At 37.2% G+C, this 27,028-nt stretch overlaps 1 protein-coding gene across 3 annotated transcripts in view; it reads right to left on the bottom strand.

Annotated features, from left to right (window-relative positions):
• The window catches only part of LOC131066284 (DNA (cytosine-5)-methyltransferase DRM1), a 117,152-nt gene extending 92,396 nt beyond the window's left edge, over positions 1 to 24,756 (bottom strand). For 2 of the 3 annotated variants that reach the window (XM_058001007.2, XM_058001008.2), the window contains exons 1-2: positions 24,499 to 24,756; positions 24,258 to 24,320 (exon numbers count right to left, since the gene is read on the bottom strand). In XM_058001007.2, the coding sequence (XP_057856990.2) occupies positions 24,258 to 24,320; positions 24,499 to 24,501 (66 nt within the window). In that variant the 5' untranslated portion in view covers positions 24,502 to 24,756. Of the gene's footprint in view, positions 1 to 19,638; positions 19,750 to 24,257; positions 24,321 to 24,498 lie in introns of those variants that run through there. The other variant, XM_058001009.2, reaches the window with a different exon arrangement.
• Between the last annotated feature and the right edge of the window lie 2,272 nt (positions 24,757 to 27,028).

Genomic DNA, 27,028 nt, shown 5'->3' with positions numbered 1-27,028 from the left:
CTCACCAGGAAGGGAAGCAAACTCCATGTAGCTGCTTCTTATTTCATTAGCTGTGGGTATCTCTATTTCAGCTTGTTGTACTTCTCTTGGCAGAAATACAGGTTGTAAAGGCCTTGGGGCTAAACCTCCATTGTTACTCCCGATTCCATTGCCTACAGGAGTGTTAGAAGTGCTAGCTTCCTGTCCATTGTTGGGTTGATTAGAGACTCCAACAACGTTCTGGTTAAGCTTGGCCAACAGTAGAGACATCATGTCCATCATGGCATTGAATTGTCTCTCAGCCTTCTTATCAGGTGCCTCATTTTTTTCTGTAGTCTTATCTGCCATTGAATCCACTGAATCTGAAGAATCTAAATCCTTCCCTCTGTTTCTCAATACTTCTGAATAAGTGTCCTCTTCCGACATTATCGGAATCTGAAACTACTATCTCTTCTGCTCTCTGTTGTAGTATTTGACGTCTCTGTCACTCATGGAGACTTCTGAACCCACTGAAACTCACAGGCTAGCAAGAAAACCAGCTCTGATACCACTGTAGTATCCCAATTTTTTTGTTTTTTTTTTTAAGGCCAACAATAAACATCAACAAGAAATTAACCCATTAAGGTTAGAAATCATAAACTAAAACATACTGGGAAAGTAACCCTTCCACTTTCAGATCACCAAGTGCCCAATGTGGGAAGGTGACAGCATACGGTGTTGAGGGGATCATTAGCTTAAGAAACAGAAATACAATGCAATGCTTGGGCGGCAAGCCAGCCCCTTCCGCTTATCCAGCGGGAGAACAAGGAAACTTGGCGGTGAACCAACCAAGTAAGATACACAAAATAAGAATCACTCAACCGCAATATTTCAGTGAGAGGACTGCAATTACATATCAACCTCAACATGACCGCTTATGCAGCGGGAGGACCATTACACATAACTATCACTCGACCACTTATGCAGTGGGAGGACTGAAATTACAATTTCCCTTGATAGTAGGCGGCAAGCCAGCCTCTTCCACTTTTTCAGTGGGATGAGAATTACAAAGAAGAACTAGTTAGTAGTACTACTACTTAACCTTACAAAAAGAGAGATAAGAGAAGGAGAATAATGCAAATTATCCCAACAAGAAACATGAATTTCTGCTAAAACCAATCTGCAAGCTGGAATTACAAATCAGCAGCCTATGAAAACTCTAAAAAGCTCATAACTCCCTCAATACCCATCCAAATCACTTCAAACCAGTCTCAAACCCACAATATATCATGTGCAACAACAACCAACTAAAACCAAGATACAAACAACCCCTTATTAATTTTGCATGCACCCCAATGCAAAACAGAAAACCACGCTAAGCCTAGGAATTTCGATTTAGCTTAGAAAATTCAAAACTCAAACAAACATGCTATAAACTCACAAAGTATATCACCATTGCTGGGAAGGAGGAAAGAGTTGATACCCATAACCATAGATGAAAAACTCGGCGAGCAATTCAAAAACTCGCGAGTAATCGCGATCCATAATCCCGCGCGAGTTAATCGCGGAAATACTCGGGGCGATTTTTTTATATACTCGCCGCGATTTTTTTGGCAAATAATCGCTGTTAATGGCCAAAACCCGCCCGAAACGCGGCACAAAATGCGAGAAAAACGCGACTTAAGTCGCAGGCAAAAAAAAAACCGAAGTCTTTATTCCATTTCACGGCTCGCGCGACTCCGGAAGGCAAAAAACGCCACGCGATTTGCATAGGGTTTGCATTTGCACGCACAACCAGGTATCTTTTTGTATTGTTTCATTTCGAATACACAGTCATTTTGACTGTGTAATACACAGTCATTTGAAATGACTGTGTATTACACAGTCAAAATGACTGTATTGTTTGCATTTGCACGCACGACCAGGTATCTTTTTGTATTGTTTTATTTCGAATACACAGTCATTTTGACTGTGTAATACACAGTCATTTGAAATGACTGTGTACTACACAGTCAAAATGACTGTATTGTTTGCATTTGCACGCACGACCAGGGATCTTTTTGTATTGTTTTATTTCGAATAATGACTGTGTATTACACAGTCAAAATGACTGTATTGTTTGCATTTGCACGCACGACCAGGTATCTTTTTGTATTGTTTTATTTCGAATGACTAAGACTGTGTAATACACAGTCATTTGAAAATGACTGTGTATTACACAGTCTTAGTCATTTCAAATGACTGTGTATTACACAGTCACAGTCATTTCAAATGACTGTGTAATACACAATCATTAGTAATTAGTAATTACAATTTACAGTCATTTCAAATGACTGTGTATTACACAGTCATCAGTCATTTGAAATGACTGTGTAATACACAGTCATTTGAAAATGACTGTGTATTACACAGTCACAGTCATTTCAAATGACTGTGTAATACACAGTCATTTCAAATTTTCAAATGACTGTGTATTACACAGTCATCATTACACAATCACAGTCATTTCAATTTTCAAATGACTGTGTAATACACAGTCATTTCAAATTTTCAAATGACTGTGTATTACACAGTCATCATTACACAGTCACAGTCATTTCAAATGACTGTGTATTACACAGTCACAGTCATTTCAATTTTCAAATGACTGTGTAATACACAGTCATTTCAAATTTTCAAATGACTGTGTATTACACAGTCATCATTACACAGTCACAGTCATTTCAAATGACTGTGTATTACACAGTCATCATTACACAGTCACAGTCATTTCAAATGACTGTGTAATACACATTCATTTTCAAATGACTGTGTATTACACAGTCATCAGTCATTTGAAATGACTGTGTAATACTGTTGTGACCATTTCACACATCGCCCCATCGCAAATGGGGACCCCCTCTTTTTGCTCGTTTTTCGCTCGCTTTTGCTTTCGTTTTTAGGGTTTTGTTAGTTAGTTAGTCGTCTGGATTTAGGGTCAAGCCTTAGGGTTTTAATTTTTGTCTTTTCAGGCCAAAATCCAGTCGTTTTTGAGAGCTTTTGAGCTTCCTTTTCTAGGATGCAAATTTTGAATGCAATGAATTCGCCAAAATGGTCTAATTTTCAATTGGAATGTTAATGCAGAGCTTGAATTTGTCTAAGTGTTGACCGTCAATGTGAATTTTTGTCCGATTGAATATTTTGACCAAATTTTGACTTTTTTGAATTTTGATCCTGGGCATTGGAATTGATTTGTTTTCGCCTCGTGAAGTGTTAGAATGTGAAAAATCTTGTTATTTTGGCCTGTAGGAGCAAAATCGCTCCTGTCCCTCAGTGAAGGACGGGAGCTCATTTTCAAATATCTCATCATCCCTGCAGAGTCCAAACAAATTTCAAGTTGGATGTGATGGAGAACGGCGATATCTTTCCATTGAATATAAATTGAAGATTTTCATGAGCACAGAAATGCCTCCAGGAGGAAAATCGCTCCTGTCCCTCAGTGAAGGACCGGAGCTACAATTCAAATTTCGCCTTGTCCTTGCAAGATTTCGAAAACTTAACAATTTGAGGACGTCCGAAGGAAGATGCTTTGCCAAATGAATATAATTTGAGATGCAGAAACGAAGGAGAATGACCTATATTGACCAAATCGCTCCTGTCCCTCTCCAAGGGACCAGGGCGAGGTACCTTGTAGCTCTCGTCCCTCTCCCGGGGACCAGAGCGATTTCCTTCATTATGCAAAATCCAGACAAAGGTCAAGGCAAGTTTACGTTCAAAAACAAGGGAAAACATGAGATAAATGCGTTGAATATAAATTGAAGATTTTTGGGACGTCCATAACAGTGTTACATGCCTAGTTCGCTCCTGTCCCTCAGGAAGGGACCAGAGCGATTTTTGATATAATTGCTTTCCTTGCAGAGTTACAGATGATGTCAAGGCATGGACGAATAGAGTGAAGAAGGACGAGTCCGTTGAATATAAACTTGGAACCTGGCAAAGTGAGATAGTGGCCACAAGGGAAGGATCGCTCCTGTCCCACTCCAAGGGACCAGGGCGATACAATGGTGATGATACTTCCTACGCAAGTTCAAGGTCGTTCCTCCAAAGTTCAAGGTCGACACAAGTCAAGACAAGGTGGCGAGGGACATTTCAAGGCGTCTTCATCATGCGCAAACACTCAAAGGACGTTAAAATGAAGAGATTGACACCCTATAGCCTAGTTCGCTCCTGTCCCTCAGGAAGGGACCAGGGCGATGTTGAATGCATTGGTCATTTCATGCAAAATTTACGTAAGGACAAGATGTTGCAATGTTTTAGAGGGTCCATGGTATGATAAAAGGATGATATACAAAGGTTTTGAACGTAAAATGATCATCATTTTGAACATGGAGACTATATCGCTCCTGTCCCTCTCCAAGGGACCAGGGCGATTTGCTTTGGATTCCTCATTTTGCTTCAAATTCAAACTAAGTCAAGACGTCATAAGATAGCATATGGTCCAAGGCATCGTTTGAAGATAACTCGCAAGAGTGTTGAACGTCCAAACATTGCCAATCAAGGTAAAAGCTCACATCGCTCCTGTCCTTTGGACAAGGACCAAGGCGATACTATTAAAAACACTCACGTTCCTTCAAGATCAAAGCGAAGCGAGGTTAAGCGAGGTAAGGGACAACGTTTAGAAGACATCACAACGAAGATTGAAGTTTAAAATTGCCAAGGTTAAGGAGAAAACGTGGATCGCTCCTGTCCCTCTCCAAGGGACAAGGGCGATGATCCCTTAGAGCGTCCAAATACTTCGTGCAAACAAATGAAACAAACGCAAAAGGAACGAGCATAGGTGTTGTTCGCTAACAATGAAAGATCGAAGATAGAAGATGCATATTGAACGTGGAAATTAGAAGATCGCTCCTGTCCTTTGGACAAGGACCAGGGCGATATACACTTAAAGGACACCCATATGCGCACACAAGGCGATCAAATTCGAAGGACCATCAAGATGATTGATTTTCAACGTGGAGATAAAGGAGTTGGACGTAAGAAATGCAAAAGTCAAGACAAAAATGGTGAATCGCTCCTGTCCCTCTCCAAGGGACCAGAGCGATGAGGTACGTCCCTTCCTTTTTTTTTTTTTTCTTCAGTTTTGGCGCCAAATTAAACAATTCAAATTTTCCTTAAATGCTAAATCGATTTAAAAAAAATTGAAAATCCATTTTTATTTAGCATTTAATATGGCGTTATCTTTTATTAATTATTTTTTGCCTTTATTAAAAATCGAAATTCTCATTTAAAAAACGCAAGGCATTAATAATTAATTATTTAGTTAATATAAAATCGATTTGAAGCGCCCAATTAGGCAAGTCGGCCTTGTTATTTTATTGCAAATCATTTAAAAAATGGTTTTATTTGTCAAGTCGGCCTAAGGGGTGAAAGGATATGAGCGCTATTTATAAGGGGAGTGAAATGTCCATTTTCACATAATCATTTTTACCTTTCTTCATGCGAATCAAGAAGAGGCGAATATAGTGCGAAGTGTGTTCAAAGGTGTTGCGATTTCAAACCAAAGGTGGCGCTAATATCATCTTGTGTGGAGTGCGAATTACGTTGAAGACCAAGGGTGGCGCTTAGTTATCAAGGGTGGTGCGAATTTGAAGACCACACCAAATGCGAACTTGAAGATACATTAAGGCGAATTTGCTAAGGACTTGGAGGATTTGTTTGAGCGATTTGTCAAGGCAAATTTGTTAAGATTTGAAGACCACGTCTAAGGCGATACTTGAAGATCACGTTCACCCCAGAGGTGGCAAAGTCAATTTTGAGGAGACCACATTGAAGACTATTTTATACCTCAAATTTTGCCTAGGCGAATTTTGTTTTTGCATTCTAGAGTTAGCTCTCTATTGAGGTATGGCGATTTTTTTTATTGCTTTATTCATTCATCGTCATATTCCAAATTTTGAAATTTTGTTTTTTTGGATTTCTCTTAGCTCAATCGTTGTTTTTAGGAAATGATAACTCTAGAGACTTATCATGAGGTTTCCTAAAAACTTTGTCTCTCTTATTCACCGTTATTTATTGCAAAATCTATTTCTTATAATGAAGTGTTGTGTAGGTATGGCGACCCCAAAGGCGGGAGCATCCACCAGCCGCTCGGCTCTCATGAAAGAAGATCAGAAGACCGAAGAAGTAGAGACCAAGATCGTGTCGAAGTGGAGCAACATTGGAGATACCAACTTGGGGAACTTTAGCACGAAGAAGTTTCGAGAGGTCCCTTACATCGGCAAGCCATCACCTGTCGCCCAGAGAATTATAGAGAGTGGCATCATCAAGGCGGCCGGTTTTCCTCCAGCTATTCAGTGCCACGAGTTGATGATCGAGAGTGCCCGTCACTACAATCCACAGTCCAGGACAATTGTGTCCAATGAGGGAAACACTTTGGCGTACCTTTCAGAGGAAGCTATAAGTGAAGCCTTCCATCTTCCAGAGCACAGGGACATGATATACAAGAGCATTGAAGGAGCCAGATCAGTGTACGATGATGATCCAGATGCTTGCCTAAGCATAATCAACAAGAACTGGCTACTCAAGAGTCGTCCCCGTCTGAGCAAAGTACCGAACACACCGCACCGGATTGATTTCCAGGAGGAATACAGAGATTTGATTACCATGCTCAACAGAGTTACAGGAGCACCTCATGCTTTCTATTTTGAGAAGTGGATGTTTTACTTCATCCAGGTGATTGTTCAAGGAAAGGGTACGATACATTGGGCTAGAATAATTAGCCATTGCTTAGACGTACAGTTGAGAAGACTCGGGGCTACTAAGTCCTTCCACATGAGTTCATACGTCATCTATGCCTTAATCAGGAGCGTTGAATACGCAGGACTACCTCACAGAGGAGTGATTGGAAGAGGACCCGGCGAGGTCAGAGCTTGTGAATCCTATACCTACTTGCATCATCCACCAGGGAAGAACTACAAGTTAGTCAATGATACTTTCACGATGAACATCACAAGGACGTTGCAAGGAGGGATTCACAACAGATTATCTCAGGACGCCCAGGAGTTCATCAAGAGGTACGGTGCTTGGTTCATTCAGTTTCCCAAGTTCACTTACATTAGAGTGCATGGATGTCCTTTACCTCCATACATGTTGCCGAGGTACCCGACAGACAGAATTGTGTTACTTGAAGTAACAAGGCAGTTGGCAGCATATGTGAAGGCATTCAGACACAGACATCAGAATGGAGTCCAGGTACCTATTATTTTGGGTAATTCAGTTGAGGTATGTCCTAATGTCTTAGCCATGGATGACGCAGAGAAGGAGTTAGCCTTGTATTCTTTTTCATCTTTTGCTTGGAGGAATAGTTTTGATCCACATGGACATTTAGAGGAGACGGTCGGTAAAAGATTTAAACATGAGCACCAAATTGAAGATTTTGTGATGAACCTCTTAGATGATCTCGAAGTGAAACGAAAGATACATTCTAGATTGCCTTTGGATTTCATCAGGAAATGCAGGATTTACAGAGTGGCCGACCAAGCTCAGGACAATGGCAGGCACATCCAGTCTTCATATGATAGAGAAAGCAAAACAATAAGTTTGAATTGGAATGAGCCCGAGGCCGTGGATTTAGATGATTTGATGGCACCAGTCTTGTCTTGTACTCGCAGATGGGTAGACGTTCAACATCAGAAGTTGAGAGAACAAGGCATAGCTATGTCTTTTACTTTGGAAGAGAAACCAACCGAAGGTGGAGCAAGTGTTAGTGAAGGCAATCCTAATCCTAGGAATTCAGGTGAAGGTAACCTTCGATGTGCCAGTGAGGGCAATCTCCATTCAAGAGGTTCGAAGAGAAAGGAAAGATCGGAAAAGAAAGAGTCTTCCAAGAAAAAGCAAGGTGCCAACAAAGATCAAGCACCAGGTACTTCTTCTAGACCAGAGAATAGAACAGTTCGAGTGGAAGAGTCCATGGAGTCGATGGTACAGAATGACAGACAGGAGGAAGGACAGGCACAGCGTGTTTCGTCAGATGGATCTCTCCAAGACTATGATTTAGAAGAAGATAATGAAGTGACATCTCCTCCCAGACAAGAAGAAATAGTACATAAAGAAATTCAAGTTCAAGAGACAAGATCGAATATCCCAGATTGGTTGAAGGAAAGATTGACTAAGGTGATCGTAATTGAGGACGAGGACAATGCAATTGATTTAGAGAGCCTTGTTGGACGTTCACATATGACAATAGAGAAGAAGAAGGCTACAAAGATGTCCAAGATGATTCGAGATGAGACTGGATCTAGAAAACTGCAGATAGCTACACCGGCAGCAGACAAATATGAGGGTGAGATCCTAGCAGAAGACTATCATATACAGACTATTGAGTTAGGACCATCCACAGCAGAGCAGACTTTAGATGATGCCACCGACACATTTGAGGCATTGAAGGACAAGCTTAGGGAAGAAGTAGAAAAGAATAGAAAGCTTGAGAGAGAGGTCGGTGCATGGAGGACTTATTTCAGTCACATCAACGAACCTTTGGGACGTCAGGATCCAGTTAGATCACCAGTGCAAGCATTGCCCCTTCAATCGATCAATGAAGCAGAAAGATTCAGGAACCTGGTCCAGCGTACATGTAGTTGGATGGATAGATCTCATACAATGGCCATAGAGTTTGTTACAAGGATGTCGAAGATCATTCATCAGGCTATCCAAGTTCTTGAGATTATTCACAGATTGATGGCAACAGTAGCTGCATTTGCCCATACCAAGGACGTTGTCATCCCTGTCTTGAAGGTGATAAGACACACATCCAGAAGAATTTTAACGCAGGAGAGGATCTTAGAAGGTGATTCTCACAGTTTGTTTCAGTGGTCAACCTTACTTCATATAAAGAGTGTTCTCTTCGAGGACATCAGTGTTAGATGTGGTCAAGTTGAGGAGGTGATCAATCCGATCCAGGACAGAGTATTTGAGGTACTTCGTACCATTCTTGGCAGAAGGATCGAGGTCGAGACAGATGTAGATATACAAGAATTTGAGGATAGAATCAAGATCATCTTTCGCAAGGACGCAGATGTTACAGATGAGCAGTATGATCAGATGTATGCCACCATGCTCCTGATTGATAGAACAAAGGAACTTGAACCTACTTGGGACGCAGCTCTTCTAGATGCATTCGATCAGGTCATCCACTTAGAGGAGAGTATCAAGAATCTTCCCGAGATTCCAATCACAGAAATCGAAGGAATCGTGACAAAATTCATTGCATATGCTAAGAAAGAGAATTGGAAAGGGAATAAGATTCTAGATGAAAGGTTGTTACAGATGACATGACATCTTATTTCTCATTGGTTGATACCTCCTAGATTTTTGTGCCGAATTTAATATTTGGCTATGTATTTAATATTGTTCAGTAAAAAGGAGGTCATTTGTAACAAACCCTAATTAGGGTTTAGGTGTCATGATCTTGTCCGTTGATTTACTTTCAATCTGGACCTTTCATTGTAACTGGGGATGCTATTTATACCCCCATTTTTCATTTCATTTGGTAATAGTTAATAGTCGAATAGTCAGATAAGAGTGAAATAGAGAGATTAAAGTTAGAAGTAATTCTTATTTTGTAGCAAGATTGAGTCTTGAAGAGAGAAACTCAAGCTATTGTTGTATATGATGACTTGGAAATCAATAAAATATTGAAGTTATGGTGTTTTGTTGCAAATTTCTTAAGTTATCTTCATGGTTGTTGGATGTACTTGAATCATGCTCAATCAAAGTAGTTTGTTAATTTGAAAGACTAAGTGTGAGATTTGATATTTGGTAGGATTCGCAATCCAAACCACTAGCTTCTTGCTGATTGTAGGAACGCCTTGCGTGGTCGACTGGAGAACACTTTGAGTCCTTAATCTTCAATTATCATTGTGTCTTGGATATGTACCTTCGTAGTAGTGTCCTTGATCTTTGATGCATTGAACACCATTATATTACCTTAGAAGATCGCACTAATTTCAATTGAGTTGTTATCTTATGGCAAAATTGAAGTTGGTTGAGTCTTGCCAAATCTCATTCATGCTAAGTCGTTCATAGGGTTAGGCTAGATTAGACCTCTTAAACCCTATCTTTTGCTTTTTTTGAAAGTTCCTTTTTAGTTTAGTAAAATCTTCGAGCTTTGAATACGTAAGACCCCTTGGAGGAAACAGCAAATCACATCATACCACTAAAAAGCTTGTCCACACGTGGAGACCCCACTAAAAGAACCTTGGAGTCCATCTAACTGATCCTTTTTGCAGATCTTCAGCAATTAGAGACTATTTTCTCAAGAGAGGATAAGATGTCTATTGGTATTTTATTCTGTGTATGATTGTGTATAAAATACACGTCAACAAATACACAGTCATTTCCAAATGACTGTGTATTACACAGTCATTTTCAAATGACTGTGTAATACACAGTCATTACAGTCATTTCAAATGAGAAATGACTGTGTATTACACAGTCATTTTCAAATGACTGTGTAATACACAGTCATTACAGTCATTTCAAAATTTCAAATGACTGATGACTGTGTAATACACAGTCATTTTCAAATGACTGATGACTGTGTAATACACGGTCATTTGAAATTTTGAAATGACTGTGTAATACATAGTCATTTTCAAATGACTGATGACTGTGTAATACATTAATCATTAATGTACATTGTAATTAATGACTGTGTATTACACAGTCAATTGTGAAATACTCATAGTCATTTGAAAATTTGAAATGACTGTCAACTGTGTAATGTCAATGTGTATTAAAGTATTTCATTTAAATTTAAATTTGAAGTTAAAAACTTAAAAAAATACACAACCAATTAAAAATTTTAATTTTAGAGAGTCATCTATTTTGACTGTAAATAAAATACAGTTATACAGTCATTGTAATTTTTGGATGTTTGTGATTTTTTTTGGTAACAATGTTATTTATCTCTAAATGTTGCCTCTCTTTTGCTAGGTTCTTTTCCACATCTTTTTGAAAGAAAATGGATTCAGCTTCTACAGTTAAAGTTGGTGGCAAAAAGAGAGACCCTTGTTGGAAACATGGGAGACCAGGTCCAAAACGAGGAGATGTTTTTTGCAACCATTGCAAAAAAATTGTAAAAGGTGGCATTAATAGGTTCAAATATCACCTTGCAAAAATTCAATTCCGAGATACCACAAGCTGTACGGAATGTACTGAAGAGGCTACGAGAGATGCAATAGCAACGCTTGAAGCATATGATCAAAGGAAGGCAACAAAAAAGAGAACAGCAGAGGCAATGGCAGCCCCAATGGCAGATTTGAGTTCCATGGGGTCACATACAGATGTGGGGACATCTGGTTCTTCCCTTGGGCCACGGATACGAGCAAAGGGAACTTTGGACAGCAACATGGAAAACTTCTTTATTCCACGTAACACTCCTGGTGCACAACCTGGATTGCTTGGCACTGCATGGAATAAAGAGGCTCACCAACAAGCCAAGGTGGCGTGTGCTAGATTTTTTATCTACAACGATGTTCCGTTCAATGCTATTTCTAGTCCATCTTGGGACCAATTGGTCACCGCGTTGACTGTGGCAGGTAAGGGGTTCAAATCCCCAAGCCGTTACGAGGTAAGTGGACCGTTATTGCAGGATGAGGTCCAAAACACTCATGCATTAGTGGAAGAGCAAAGGACTATTTGGGAAAAGAATGGCTGCACCATTCTTTCTGATGGATGGACAGATGGTAGGAACAGGACACTCATCAACTTTCTAGTTGCTTCAGGAGGACAGTTAGTATTTTTAAAATCAATTGATGCCTCCAATGAAGTGAAGAATGCGGAGACCTTGTGCAACATGTTGGATGAAGTGGTGATGGATGTGGGAGTGCAGAATGTCATCCAAGTTGTGACTGATAATGCAGCTGCATATGTGGCAGCCGGCAAACTTCTAATGGCTAGACATCCGACATTATTTTGGAGCCCTTGTGCTGCCCATTGTCTTGACTTGCTCCTTGAGGACATAGGGAAACTAAGTTGGGTAAAGAAAGTGGTTGAAGATGGAAGGAATATCACCAAATACATCTACAATCACACATGGGTCCTGAATCTTATGAGAGAACACACTGAAGGTAAGGATCTTGTGCAGTCGGGGGTCACACGCTTTGCTACCAATTTCCTCACCTTGCAGAGCATACTTGCTACATTGCCCAACCTGAAGCGGATGTTCGTGAGTGAAAGATGGTTGGGGAGTCCTTATGCTACAAAGCCTGAAGCAGAGAAGGTTGTGATTGCCATTTTTGATACTAATTTTGCCAAGATGGTGGAGGAGATCATCAATGTAAGTTTTGAAACTTTAATTGATGATTTATTATTTAATTTTCTAATATTTCAATCTGCTGATTTTGTTAGATTTTTTATATCTAGGTGTCGGAACCGTTGGTGAGGGTGCTACGAATGGTGGATGGGGATCATAACTCCATGGGGTATCTATATGAGGCCATGGATAAGGCCAAAGAGGCGATTCAACACTTGTATGGGTCAAACAAGACCAAGTATGAACCCATATGGCGCATAATTGATCGGAGGTGGAACCATCAACTCCACCAACATATTCATGCTGCTGCCTACTTCTTGAATCCCAAGTTTTTTTACTCTCCGAGTTTCAAAGCAGATGCAAAGGTTAGAATTGGCCTTGACACATGCATTCGGAGATTAGTTGATGATGAGATCCTTCGAGACCTGATACTTGATGAGTTGCAGAGTTATAAGAAGGCCTTAGGGGAATTGTTTTCTTCACCTGATTGCAAACGTAGGAGAGCCACCTTACGACCAGGTAAAAAAAAACATATGTTTAATTTTTACCATTTATTTCTCTCTTTAAGATTATTGAAATCTTTACAAGTTATAAATCACATTTTGTATCCTTGCAGATTTGTGGTGGGAAGATTATGGTGCCACAACGCCTAATCTTCAAAAGCTTGCCATCCGCATATTATCACAGCCTTGTAGTGCTTCTGGTTGTGAGCGCAACTGGAGTGTTTTTGAGAACATCCACACAAAAAAGCGCAATAGGTTGACTCAACAACGCTTGAATGATCTTGTCTATGTGCGGTACAACATTCGATTACATGAGAAGAAGGTGCTAGGGCAAGATTCACATGAAGCACTTGACTTGGATGACATTGATCCATATGCAGCAGAATGGGTTGCTTCTCCTGATGATGTTGATAATGATTTGGATCCATTCCTTACTAATGAGCAGCTGAGTGAGTTGGAGAGGGCAGGAGAGGAATGGGATGCGGAAGTGGCAGCACGTGAGGAGGAGCAGGAGGTTGATCATGCAGAAGAGGTACCTGTTAGTGTTGAGGATGTTGCCACTACTTCAGCACCACCCACCCAGCGGCCACAATCTATTTTGAGCTTTAGTCGTAGACGCAATTTATGATTTCTTATTTTCATAATTTCATTGATACCAAACTTTGAACTTGATATGTAATCAGAATTTCAGAGGTTCTTGTTTTGTGGTCTATGCCTCTATAACTCTATGAGACTGTCACTATGGTACGTTGATATGTATTGAACTCTTATACATATGTTGCACTTGGTTTTTGGTTTATGCTATGATACTTGCATTTGTTGCTATGTATTACCAAAAAAATTTGATTTATATATCATGGAAATCATATATGTTATACAAATTTGGTGTAAATGTGTGTTTTTGAATTATATATAAAAAAAAAATGTATTTTCAAATGTTCGATAAAGTTGCCGAGTTTTGCCGAGTTTTTTGCCGAGTTTTGGCGAGTCCCGAGTTTTTAAAATTTTTTGGCCTTGCCGAGTTATTGCAAAATCCGAGTTTTTCATCTATGCCCATAACCATCAGTCGCTTCAGCAGAGAGGTGTGATTGAAAATGTACTTCAGCCACAGGCAAACCAGGAAGTCTCCAGAATCACTCCAACACCAAAAATGACTATGGCAATCTCTAAGAATGTAGAAGAATACAGCGCACAGCTAGGTACTATGTTTCAAGTACGAAACCGGGAAGCACTAGGAAGATGCACTCTGAAGCCTTAAGTTCTGTCGTCAAATGGGCAACATAACATTACAAATTTTCAAGATGCCTAAAATGGGGGTCCAAGGCTCTTATTTATAACTTCTCACCATCAAAATTCAAATGCAAATTCCTCCAAACTCCACTTCCTTCATTTGCATTTCATTTCACCTCATGTGGACCCAAGTGTAGCGCCATTCTCATAAGTCAAACCTCATGCCAAAAAAGGCATGGACCCACGTTGATCACTTGGCAAATATTAGAGATGCAATATAAAATAATATTCCCCTAAATAATTTCGACATCCCTTATTACACATGAATTTTGCCAAATACTTATGATATAATAGGCATTAATCCCAAATTCAATAAATCAGTAGCAATTAATCAAATTAATTAAATATTAAACCTTAGGATAAGGAAATAATATTTAATTGTATCACATATGACTCCCGTACTGATTACTGTCAAAACCAAGATGAAACTGAGTCAGGAAGACCACTGAACTGCTGCGGGATCAAGACCCTGTCCACTGCCAGAAATAGAATTATGCCACACTGCCACTTACTAAAAATAGTAAGTCAAAAACTAATGCTCTGAAAAGCATGATCATCACGCCCAGTGACAGAGCATGGAGAGCTCAGTAGGACAATATCGCCAAAATAGCCATTCCCTGACTTACTAAAAATAGTAAGTCCTTGCCTCATCAATGCTGGACCCTCATTCTTCATTCAACCTAGCCTACGGGTCTCAGGAATAGGCTAATGAACCATTGGAAGGTCATCAATGAGAAGGGGACATTACATGATGGCACAAACTTCGAGGCACCTACCCCTGACATCTATTGGTCCACACTCATGAAATGTAATTTTATCATTGGCTAAAGGAGTTTGTTATAACAAACCCTAATTAGGTTTTCCATCTTGTAATCCTAGCCATTGAAATGTAAAGAGCTCTCTATATAAAGCTTTGTCTCTTCATTTGTAAAGGGTTAATAGTTAGTTAATAGAGGTTAGAATAACTAATGGTCAATAGTGAATTGAATAGAAATTAGAATAGAGTAGGAGGAGAAGGCAAGAAAATGTTGCCTAAATTGTAAATGAACTCCATTTTCATTGAAGTTATGGTGAAGTGGGTTGTTTCTTTGCAATATGCATGGTTTCTTGTTGAATCTTCATATTAGATGGTAAGCAATTAGATTGAATGAAAGAAGTTACTGAATGCACTCGTGTGGAATCCGCCTAGTCCAAACCACTAGCCTCTTGCTGATTGTAAGGGCGCCCTGCGTGATCAACTGGCATTGAATGAGCTTAATCTCGAATTGTTATGCGTCTATTGTTCATGCATTAACTTGAATGGTGATCAGTGTTTGATGGTGATGATTTGAACACCTTCAGAACTACCCTAGAGGATCGCACTGAGCTGGTGTTGAATTGTTCAGTTTGATGGTGAGACCTAGCCCAATAGGACTCCACCTAGTTGTTCATCTATCTTCTTGCATTTTAGGTCTTAGAGTAAACTTTCTCAACCCTGTATCTTTTGCCATTTTCTTTATCTCTCAATGAGTAGTTAGGACTCAAGTTCCAACAAATTAAATGCTCAGGCATTTGAATGTAAGTCCCCTTGTGATTCCAGAATAATCACATCAAACCACAGAGCTTATCCACACGTAGAGACCCTGCATACAAGAACCTAGGAGTTTTTCGATTGATCCTTAGGCAAATCTTCAACATTCGAATAACTTTGTTCAAGAGAGGATAAGATACCTTAGTATTTTATTATGTGTTCGCATTGCATAAAAAACACATCAACAAGTACCCTTCCCCTTAGCACCTTATCTAGATTCTGTTTGCAGAGTGCCATGGTCCCTCTCAATGGGGCCCAAATTTGAATTGGGGCAGGTGTTATATCACCCCATCAAAAATTGATCCCCATGGCTATACATGACCGTTGGAGGTCAGCCTAATCAATAAATTACCTAGGCAACCCTATATAAAGACATTTTATCAACCTAATTTCATCTAAGCAAGAGAAGAACATCAATTAGAGCATTTGTGCATCCATGAAGCATTCATCATCAAGCATTTTTCAGAGATCTTCAAGGCTGCATATTCATCATTCAAGCGTTTGTGTTCTCAGACCTGATTTGTATGCATTTTAATTTTCAATTTTGCACTCATAGTTTTTATTTTCAATTGAATTACATAAATTTAGAGGTTAAATTCACAAAAACCCTAATTTATTTTCTTAAAATTGACTTGTGGGTTGCATAATTGTTCAAGTGTGTTTCAGATCTGATTTTTCATAATTTCAATGTATATATTGAGTGAACATTACTTTGGTTACATGACATACGAGTTTCTTGTTTGATCATATGTGCATATGGAGTTCTCATCTTGTTTTGCTAGTTCAAATTCAAGTTACATTATAGATGTTCATGATGTTCCCTTTTATGCATATGATCAAAACTTAGCTATTCCTTTCATCCATAGCTATGATTTACCCTCTCCAAGATTTGGTCCTACCAATGAGGGCACATTGGCCCAAGAAGAGGTTATGAGCACTTCTTCCAAATGTCTCCCTCCTAAGGATGAAACTTTGAAGAATGATGTTCATTTTTCTCCTAAAATATGCCTCCCCCATGAGGATCATTTGGTGCAAGCGGATGATATTGTAGCTACCTTTCCTAGTGATACCATATCCTCTTTTCATTTCAATGAATTTCCCACTAGAGATGAAGCATTAATGAATTATGTTTGTCCTTCTAAAGCTTGTCTTACCCATAAAGATACCTTGGAGGAAGCAAAAGAAATCATTAGCCATTTCCTTGATGCTCTCCCCTCTAAAGATGTATTCTTGGATAACAAAGAACCTAATCAAGTCAATACCATTCATGTTTCTAGTTATGAGAAGCCTGAGCCTAAGAAACCTCCCAATATCCTAAAAGTTGCAAAATACATATGTGAAAGAAGTGATATGTAAAGGCAACTAGAACAAAAATATGGTTCTGAAATACATCACACATTTAATGCTTGTGCCAAAAAGAAAGATCCCAATGTTCTTCTCACTTCCCTTCCTTCCCCTCCTCATCCTAAGAAACATGTTAATAAGGAACCTAGTATTGTTGAGAAACTCCATGATATCTTAGCTAAGATCTCTCTTTGGGACTTGATTCAAACTTCACCTTCATACCATAAGTTAATTCAAGAAGCCTTACAAAGAGTGGTTCCTCATCCTTCTTCTAAACCAAATGATATTACACTCACAAGATGAATTGCCTTCTATGGAGGTTAAAAATAGAGATGATCCCCTTATGATTATTCCTTGCATTTATGAACAAAACATAAGAAGTACTTTAATTGATAAAGGGTCAGCACTTAACATTTGTTGTGTTGACTTATTAGATAAGATAAATTGGGATTATTCTTCTATTCAACGTGATACGCTTTGTGTTTATGGCTTTGATAATGTTCCTAGAGAGTCACTTGGTATAGCCATATTAACTATTAAAGTAGGACCTGTGACTTTACCTACTCCTATTCATGTCATGCCCAACCATCTTAATTATAACCTCCTTCTAGGTAGACTGTGGATTCATGTCATGAAAGCAGTTCCTTCTATCCTTCATCGTACAATCAAATTCATATATAACAATGAACTTCACACAATAAAGGCTGATCCTAGTGCTTATAATTTCAATCACGATGAAGTGGGGTATATTTCCCCCTTTAATACTATGATTCCTTCAACAACACAATCTCCTATCAATGACACTTCCTTAGTAAGGAATTGGGGTTAGACTTTACAGCCTCCTTTAATGGGTATAATATCCCTCAATCTAAGAATAAAGCCTTGAAGGAACCTTATGTGTCATTTATCAAGGCTTCTTCTCCTTCCAACACGTCTTGATGATGATAATGGGGGCTCTTTAGACTTTGACACTAAGAATGAACCATCTCCTCTAAGCATTTCAAAATCTACACATGGATGCCCATCTCCTCTAAGCATTTCAACATCTACACATGGATGCAATGGGAATGGTTTATGATGTGTGCAACAAAGTTTTGATGGTCATGAGAAATCTACATCACACTTTTCCAAAGAGGGTCTAGGTTTCCAAAGTCCTCCTTTGTCAATGTCCTCTCCCTTATTGTCTAGTGAATCCATGTCTTATCATAGTGGATGGATACATGAAATGCAGCAACTTCTATCTCATAGACAAGTTCGGCATAATATTAGTCATGCCAAGGATACAACTATGGGAGAGTTCACTATGGAGTTGAAATCCAAGGGGGAGGAGGTACAACTTCAAGGCATTGAAGAAGGAGATCCAAGAGAATGGTTCTATGGATGGAAGAACATTGGTAATAATCACATCTTGTTCCAAAGGTGAGATGCTTGATTGAAACGGTGTTTGGTCTAATTTGGATATGTTCAACATTACACTCCTAAGAATTCTACCAAAAGGAATAAATGTAAGATGGAACCTTCTTGTTGAGAATCACCAACTTGACCTAATGAGGATGAGTATTGGCTAGAATAGGCACAAGCCAAGAGCCACTTTGAATATGATTCCCAATTTTAGATCTGCTGCCCTCAACATTGCCAACACTTCCCAAACTAATCTTGTGGCCAAAGCAGAGTTTCTAGGCACATGGTGAAAGAGTTCCCAATCCAATTATCATTGTCAAGGTGTTTGCGGCTAATAAAAAAGGTGGTCCCCATCCATGACATTTCTGATTTTAAGCAAAGGAATGCATGGTATCAGGAAGATCTTTTTGCATCATGTAGTGTGTGAGAAATCTCTTGCTTTGCTGATTTGAGGTGCCAATATTCCAGTTGATTTATCACTTCTTGGAAGAAAATTCCAAACCAAATATGACTGTTACAGCCATCTTCCAGCCCACATACAATCTGATCTGAACCATCTTTCAAGTTGTAGAGCTTGGACGACATGACAGGAGTCCTTGGAACACAAGGTAATTATCATCAGAAAAAACTAGAACCCAAGCTGTCAAATTGGGTACCGTACACTGGTACAGCAAAACAAGTTGGAGGTTGGGTACATTTGAGTACCTCTATTACAAAAATATATTAAAATCATAAATATATACATATTTGCAGCTTAAAAATTAATGTAAGGTCACACTAAATTGAAATTAATTTGTTAAATATTAACCATAAATATTTTTAAAATTAAATATTTCCAGCCTCTATGTTGCTGATTTTTGCAAGGTATTTCCAGTATTGCACCTGTTGTACAATTTTAATATTGCTGATTTTCAGGAATTCTGATTTTGGACTGTCGTTAGCAGTCATATTCAATTTGCAGAAATCGTGAAAAAAAATTATGCATCATTTTGTTTGTCAAGGGATTCAACCATTGGAGTTTCAGAAAACATTTGTCCCAGCCGTAGAAGCAAAAATCACAATTTGAAAATCGCAAGTTTACCGATATTTTCCCCATTAAATTGTTATTTTTTTCAAAATCATTGACTCGCGATTTTCAAAAAGTTTTTGGCATGTAAACATGTTAAAATCCAAAAAAATTTGGGGAAAAATCAATGAGAAAATCGCTAGGGCAGCATGGCTAGGGTATCAAGAATTTCACAAGTAGAGTTTCAGGAAAACGGCAGGAGCAAAGAGATTACACTTTTTATTTGGGGTCATCGGCCTTCCATGGAGCTGCAATACCCACTACGGCTGTGCGAACCCCATGGGATCAAGCCTCTGTGAGGCAAGGCCTGTGCGCTAGGGCATTGACCCTCTCCGCCACACCAATATTTTTTATTTTTTTTTTCAATTTATATTGACGCTATAATATAATAATTATAATAACAACATAATATAATCATTAAATTACTTTATTCTAATTATAATATTATAATAATAATATAACTATGATACATTATTATATTAATATATTATAAATGATTATATATTTTATATATAATTTATAATAAAATAATTATAGTATATTATAATATCATTATATTAATACTAGCGGAAGTTGGCTTGGACTGTTGGTTTGCTTCCCATATGTCATGAGTTTGATTTCAATTCCTAGATTTAACCTGATGCACCTAGCAAACGGGGTGCTTGGTACATCTCCAAGAATAATGAAAAAAATTATTATATTAATATATAATATAATAATTATTATAATAAATAATATTACTCTCTTAAAATCTAATTGTTTTCAAAAAAATTTCAGAAATCTTTTATTTTTGATTTATCAATTTTTTTCTCAAAATGATTTTTGTTGCTATGGTTTCAGCTACTATATTCTTGTTCTAAATAAAAATTTGAAATAAATTTCGTTTTTGCGACTTCATGCCAACTTGCATACAAGTTGACTGGTCCAAACACCCGAGGGTTGCAACCTACAATTATCTATCATACTCATTTTGAGATCAGAGTGGTGCAACAAGAGCACGGTTGCAAATTCAAATGGCAGCCTTTGGTCTTGTAGGAGTTTGTGGATACTTTCATTCATTATCATGTCAAAGCGTGGAGATTTGAAGCCTTTATTGCTCGATCTAAGTCGAAGATAGAAAAGTATAATGGTGCATCTCATCACAAGTCTCCTAGACGAGATTTGTTCCACTTGACGGAAACAAAATCTAGATGTTATAGCATATGATTCATAGTGTCCGTCCAATGGTATTTGAGCATCCAAGTATGCTTGGTGTTTTTTAGGCAAAAAGTTGTTTCATTTAAGAGGTATTAGAACATGATAAATCATGCAGGCTTGCATACTTGCAAACTGTGGTGTCACCTGTTTCAGGTTAGATTAAATTAATAAATTGTAATATTATTTGAGTTGGTCAATTATCTTTAATTTTAAGGGCAGTTTAATAATATTATTATAATTAAAATAAACGATGTTTTCAACACTACTATTAAGATAAAAAAAATGTAAATATTTAAAATTAAAAAAAAAAAAAAAAATTTAAATGCTTGGAGGGAAATTTAGGACACGGGTCTAATTCAAAATGGTATATCGAGGAGGTGCCTATATTCATTTGATCATCATTAAGTTATCTTTTCCATTCAACATTTAGATTTGAGCAATTTGTTCAATTTAGGACTCCTGGACGAAAACCCTGTAGATTAAACCCTGTGGATTAAAACCCTCTTAGATTTGATGCCCTTGCTTCCCATCTTGGATGATTCCATCCAAGAATTACAATTGTACCAATTTGTGAAAGATATTGAGATATTCAATTTGCTACAATTGCCCTACACATTTTTTTAATGTAAATGCCATCTTCGGTTGTCAAAGCATGATTAAGTGTTACTAGGTGAATTTCTAGAATTTTGGTGAAGGTGCCATCATTGGAAGGAGGAAATTAATCATGTCGAGCAGAAGTTCAGTTATCCAGCTGCTGCTTTGTACTAATTCAACCATCAATGATCAGAAATGTCAATTTTAGTGAGGCACCACTTTGCAAGAGGGAGAATTTAGAATCATCTGCATGTTATAAGTGTTTCCAAGGCAGCTCAGACCTCAATCAACGAATGTTTGAGTTGCCAACTTGTTGTACCATCCTATGAGGCTATCGTACCATTACAAGGTTTGTTTTGGGTGATAGGTGATAAGGATCAACAGTAACGCCAGCATTGTCAATCATCACCAGCATTTCCAACCGCAGGGCAAATGCTGATCTGAGGGTTTGATTTGGTGGAGATTTCTGCCATTTAGTGAAGTTGTGCCCTACATTGATTTTTGAGCAAGGGTGAATCTTACTGGAAAGCTTCTATGCTGATTTCCAGCCCTTTGACAGGCTGAACAGCTACAAATCTAAGGTTGTGAATGCATTTACTAATTCATTTTACTGTAACACATTTCCTGCAGCTGAAGTCAAATTTCAGAATTTATTTGGGGATTCCAATTGGCTGTTATAATCTATGTTTTCAGATCTGAGTGTATTGTGATCAAATGATGTGCATATAAGGGTTTGATATTGTTTGTCATTAATAATTTTGAAAGTTTGGTTTCAATCCCACTCAGCTAGGGTTTATTATAATAAATTGTGCTCTTTGCAGCAGTTAGGGTTTACCTTTTAAAATAAAAATAAACATTGCATGGGTAGTTACATTCGAGTTTTATTAATGAATCAGAAAGAGAATCAGTTTCATTAATGAATCAGAAACAGAATCAACGTTTTGCCATTACACTGATCGGGGACACCACATTTTGAGTGTTCTCCTAATCACATTCGCTGATTTGAGCGTTACCTTTGACTCTTGTGCAATAAAACTTTTTGCAAAATTTTGGAAGGCACCTTGTCAAAGTAATATAGAAAGTCTATAGGTTTATCATGGATAACTGAGATATGTTCAATTAGTTGTGCTGCAATTCATATGTTGGTTAGTTTGTATGAAAATCTACCTAATTGATGGGATTGAGAGGGTCATTATTGGTACCATTTATGCAGTTTATGTTGGGTTACATTTATGTTATCATTGGATACTAAAAATATAGACTCTACCATCCTCATGGATAAAGGCACCCATCTGTTGTGTTCTCAATTTTCCATCACATCATCACATTTGATCAACAAATTATAATCTTTCAACAAACATTATGTTATGTTGAGTCTCACCAGAATTGTTCAATCTCAGTTAATTCTACAAGCTTTACAAAAGAGAGGTGTGCTTTGTTGTTTTGTTTGCATCCATGTGAATACATACTAAGAGGTGAATATCATTAGAGGTTAACAAGACACATCTTTAACTCTACATGGTTGTGTATATAATAATAAAGATGTGAAGCACTTGTATTAGCAAAACAGCATATAGGTGTTTAGTGACAATGAACTTTGGAGTCTCTTATGCAATGGGTATTGTTTGCCTTTGATTCTCTTGAAGGTAGCATCTCAATGAATACCACCTGACCAAGCAAAGCCAAAAGCAGAAGGAACTACCCATCCTTATCAATTGCCATCCTTATCAATTGGTCCTTAGTTGTCCCTACCTAATAATGAGTTGTCAATTACTTTTAAATTTGACACTCATGACTCCCAAACTTAAAATGATTTTGGAACATACAATTTTGATCACCGACATCTTCAATATGCCAAAATAGGGATGATAATTTCTTTCCTAAGACCAAATTAAAAATGATAATTTAAACAACTGTTAAAGGAAGTGCTTGAAAAAATCAAGCACACCCTTTAGATGTTCTATTGACAAGTTGCAGCCACCCAATCCTTTTTTTTAATAATTTCCTGAAAAAAAAAATTAATTCAAGTAATCCTAAATGCCCCTTTAGATTTTCCCAATAACACCTGTCAATGAAATTTAAGATAAACATAAAAAGATTCCGTTCACCATTCTGAAGAAGTAAGAACCGAAAATCTTTCGTTTATTTTTTTGGTGTTCACTGTTTTGGTTCTTTTACTTCTGACAGTTCAGGTCTACTTTATTTTGACTTTAAACTTATTTCAATTAATTTATTTATTTTTCTTTTGAATATATGTAATGTCATCTTTTAATTAGTAATATATACATCATTCTCTAAGAAAAAAAGTTATGTGAAACAAAAGAACTTCAGATAATACAAATAATGACATTTTACCACAAAACCCAAGGTTCAAATCTTAAGAGACATGGTAAAATATTCACATTGAAAAACTTGCTGCAACGTACAAAACAAAACCTAAAACTCCTGGTTGTCAACCCCTTCCAGTCACATGCTCTCTACTGGATCTCCACCTAAAAAAATTTAAGTGTCTAATGGCTCTAATGTCAATCAAATGCCTAAGGCTCTAAAGTCTTTACCGCTATCTCCTTGATCTCTGGTCAAGTGCCAAGCAGCCTTAGCAATGAGTGGGTGCCTGAAAACCTTTTTCCCTGTCTATCAGTGCAGTGCTAAGCAACTAGTCCAAATATTGCGAAAAATGGGTTAAGGGCAGAACTTACCTTGCCTGGGAGAGCCTCATAATGAAGTTATGTGTTGTCCATACAGGAGGTCATAGGCTCAAATCCAGACGTCATAAGTTCAAAACCAGAGGTGCAAAGGGATGTACACCCCCATTGAACAATATCTACGGAAAATAGCAAAGCAAATTCCCTAGGAAAGTCATAGACAAGTGAATTGGCCAGAATTTTAAAGTAAACATACCTCTCAAGCAAATTTTTGTGCACATCCTTAAATGCTAAGGCATACCCTATTTGCCCACACATGTTTACATGCAAATTTTGCCAGAAGCTATAAGCACACAGGCAGTGCTAAGAGAGCAACGTGAAACGGATATTAACTCACCTCGCTGCACATCTTATTCGGCCTGTCTCTTTCCTCTGTAATACAGGCCACAGGAGGAGATGCCTTCAAGAAATAAAAATAAAAATTAAGTAGTGCAAGAAAATTGAGAGATAAATTCATGCCAGCTAACTGCAATAAGATATATTACCATTGTAATGTGACGTATTCAAATAAAAATTAAGTAGTGCAAGAAAATTGAGAGACAAATTCATGCCAGCTCAACTGCAATAAGATATATTACCATTGTAATGTGATGTATTAAATTTCTTCGGATAAATCTTCCCAGTGTTGATGAGCTGCAGAAGAGGTTTTAGCAGTTAAATCAACAAACAGGACAAATTATTTTGTTCTCTAGAGCCGTTGAATCTCAATTAGTACGAGATTTTACAGCTGCCCACACTTATTTCAAGTGTTCCTCTCTATAAAAATAAATGCTACGGTAGCTAAAATTTCCTGTCAAATGTACAGCAGGATGTACATGCACTCCAAGTGCGTTTGATAATTTGAGTCGAGTAAAGCACATCTTACAAATATCAGTATATATTAATTTTTTCTATCATTACAATCTTTCATCATTTATGGTGTGATGTACATGGAATTTTCATAGTAGATGTAATATTTTTTATAAATCAGTTATGGATTTAAGTGTATGACATTAGTTCTAATTTTATTTATTAGAATAATTAATTGAAAGGCAATTAAAGATTTTTTAATGGTACAATTAGATATATAAGTTAATTTTGGGATAGAATCATAGTCAATTTGAAAGCAACATGTCGAAATTGGATTTAACATTGTTAAATGAGGTATTGGTTGGGATATAAAGTTCTTGTGAGACTTGATATGCATACAATTTCTCCTTCTTTTGTCTTTTCTAATAATAACTCTTGGGATGACCAACTTACTAGATGACAACATCCTCCTCTAGACTCGCTTAAAATTATATACACAAACAACACTCTTAGTAATCATTTTGTTTTCTTGAGCCCTCAAATGTCCATTTCTAAGAGCTTTTACAGGATAATCATGAACTACCCTCACTCATTTCAAGTGTTACCCTCTGTCAAATGTTATGTATAATTACGTAATGAATTTAAGGGATAAAAAAGAAAAAATATCAAATTGGCTAAAATTTTATGTCAAATATGTCATATAGGACGATGTGCATGCACTTCAAGTTCTTGCAATAAATCTCCCCCTTACACATTTGTAAATTTGAGTCATTTTAGGGATTCTCATCAAAACACATCTTACAAATATTAGTAGTATTTTAAAAATGTGTGTGTGTGTGTGTGTGTGCAAATCTTTCATCATGACAATATTTGAAATGTGGGAGTGTTAATCTAAATAAATGTGTGTCTTAAAGATTTAGACAATGGGAAACATTGTTACCAACATCTTTATGACTTCTTTTTTTTTAATCATTTATGGTGCGATATGTTGGGAACTCCATCGAATGATTATTGATTATATCCAATATTTTTTTGTAAATCAATATTAATTTTTTTTAAAGCTAGAAAGTGTTAATCTATCACATGAAATTGGTCATAATTTATCAAATGGAACATCTAGTTGAAATACAATCAAAGGATATTTAATGGTGCAACAAGAAATATAAGTCAACTTTGGGGTAGAATCATTACCAATTGGGAAAAGACATGTCAAATTTGGACTTAAGATTATTGAGTGAGATGGCGGATGAAATTTAGAGTTCTCATGAGACTTGAAATACCTACAATTTCTCCTTCTTTTGTCTTTTCTAATAATAACCCTTAGAATGATCATCTTTCTAGATGAGAGCATCCTCCTCTGGACTTGGTTAAAATTATCCACACAAACGAGGCTCTTAGTAATCATTTTGTTCTCTTGATCCCTCAAATATCCATTTGTATGAGCTTTTACTGTATAATCATGAGTTGCCCCACTCATTTTGAGTGTTACCCTTTGTCATATTTTATGTACAATTACATATAGTAATAAATTCAAAGGATGAAAAACAATTTGCATAAATTAGCTGAAAAAAAAATTTATATATGTTTCTAGGAGATGATGTACAAGCACTCCAAGTTCTTTCAATAAATCTCCACCTTACATATTTGCAAATTTGAGTCACTTTAGGGAATCTCATAAAAAGCATCCTACAAATATATTTAGTAATAAGTTATTGAATTAAATGCTAGTAGTATTTAAAAAACAAGTATATATATATATTAAATTCGACTATTTAATACTTCATCATGACAATATATGAAAATGTGGGATTGTTAAGTAAAACAAATGTATGTCTTAAAGATGATGAAGAAATGGGAACATCTTTACCAACATCTTTATCGACCTCCTTACTATTTATTTTATCATTTATGCTATGATATGTTGGGAATTTCATAGAATAATTATAATTATATCTAATATTTTCTTGTGAACCAATTATGACCTTTTTTAAGCTAGCAAGCATTAATTTGTTTTATGATGTTGGTCATGATTTAATCTAATGGAATATGTGGTCAAAATGTAATCAAAAAAATTTTAATGGTACAACTAGACATATAAGTCAACTTTGAGGTAGGATCATAGCCGATTTGAAAGAAACATGTCAATTTTGGATTCAAGTTAACAAGTGAGTTCATGGTTTGAATTTAGAGCTCTAATGAGACTTGATATACCTATGATTTATCGTTTTGGGTCATTTCTAACAATAACCCTCAAGATGATCAAATTACTAAATGAGAGGATCATCCTTTGGACTTGGTTTAAATTAATATTGATGGAGC

Source organism: Cryptomeria japonica, chromosome 8 (assembly GCF_030272615.1).
Source record: "Cryptomeria japonica chromosome 8, Sugi_1.0, whole genome shotgun sequence".
In the NCBI taxonomy this organism is placed as follows: Eukaryota; Viridiplantae; Streptophyta; class Pinopsida; order Cupressales; family Cupressaceae; genus Cryptomeria; species Cryptomeria japonica.
This window is presented reverse-complemented; position numbering and strand designations above follow the sequence as displayed.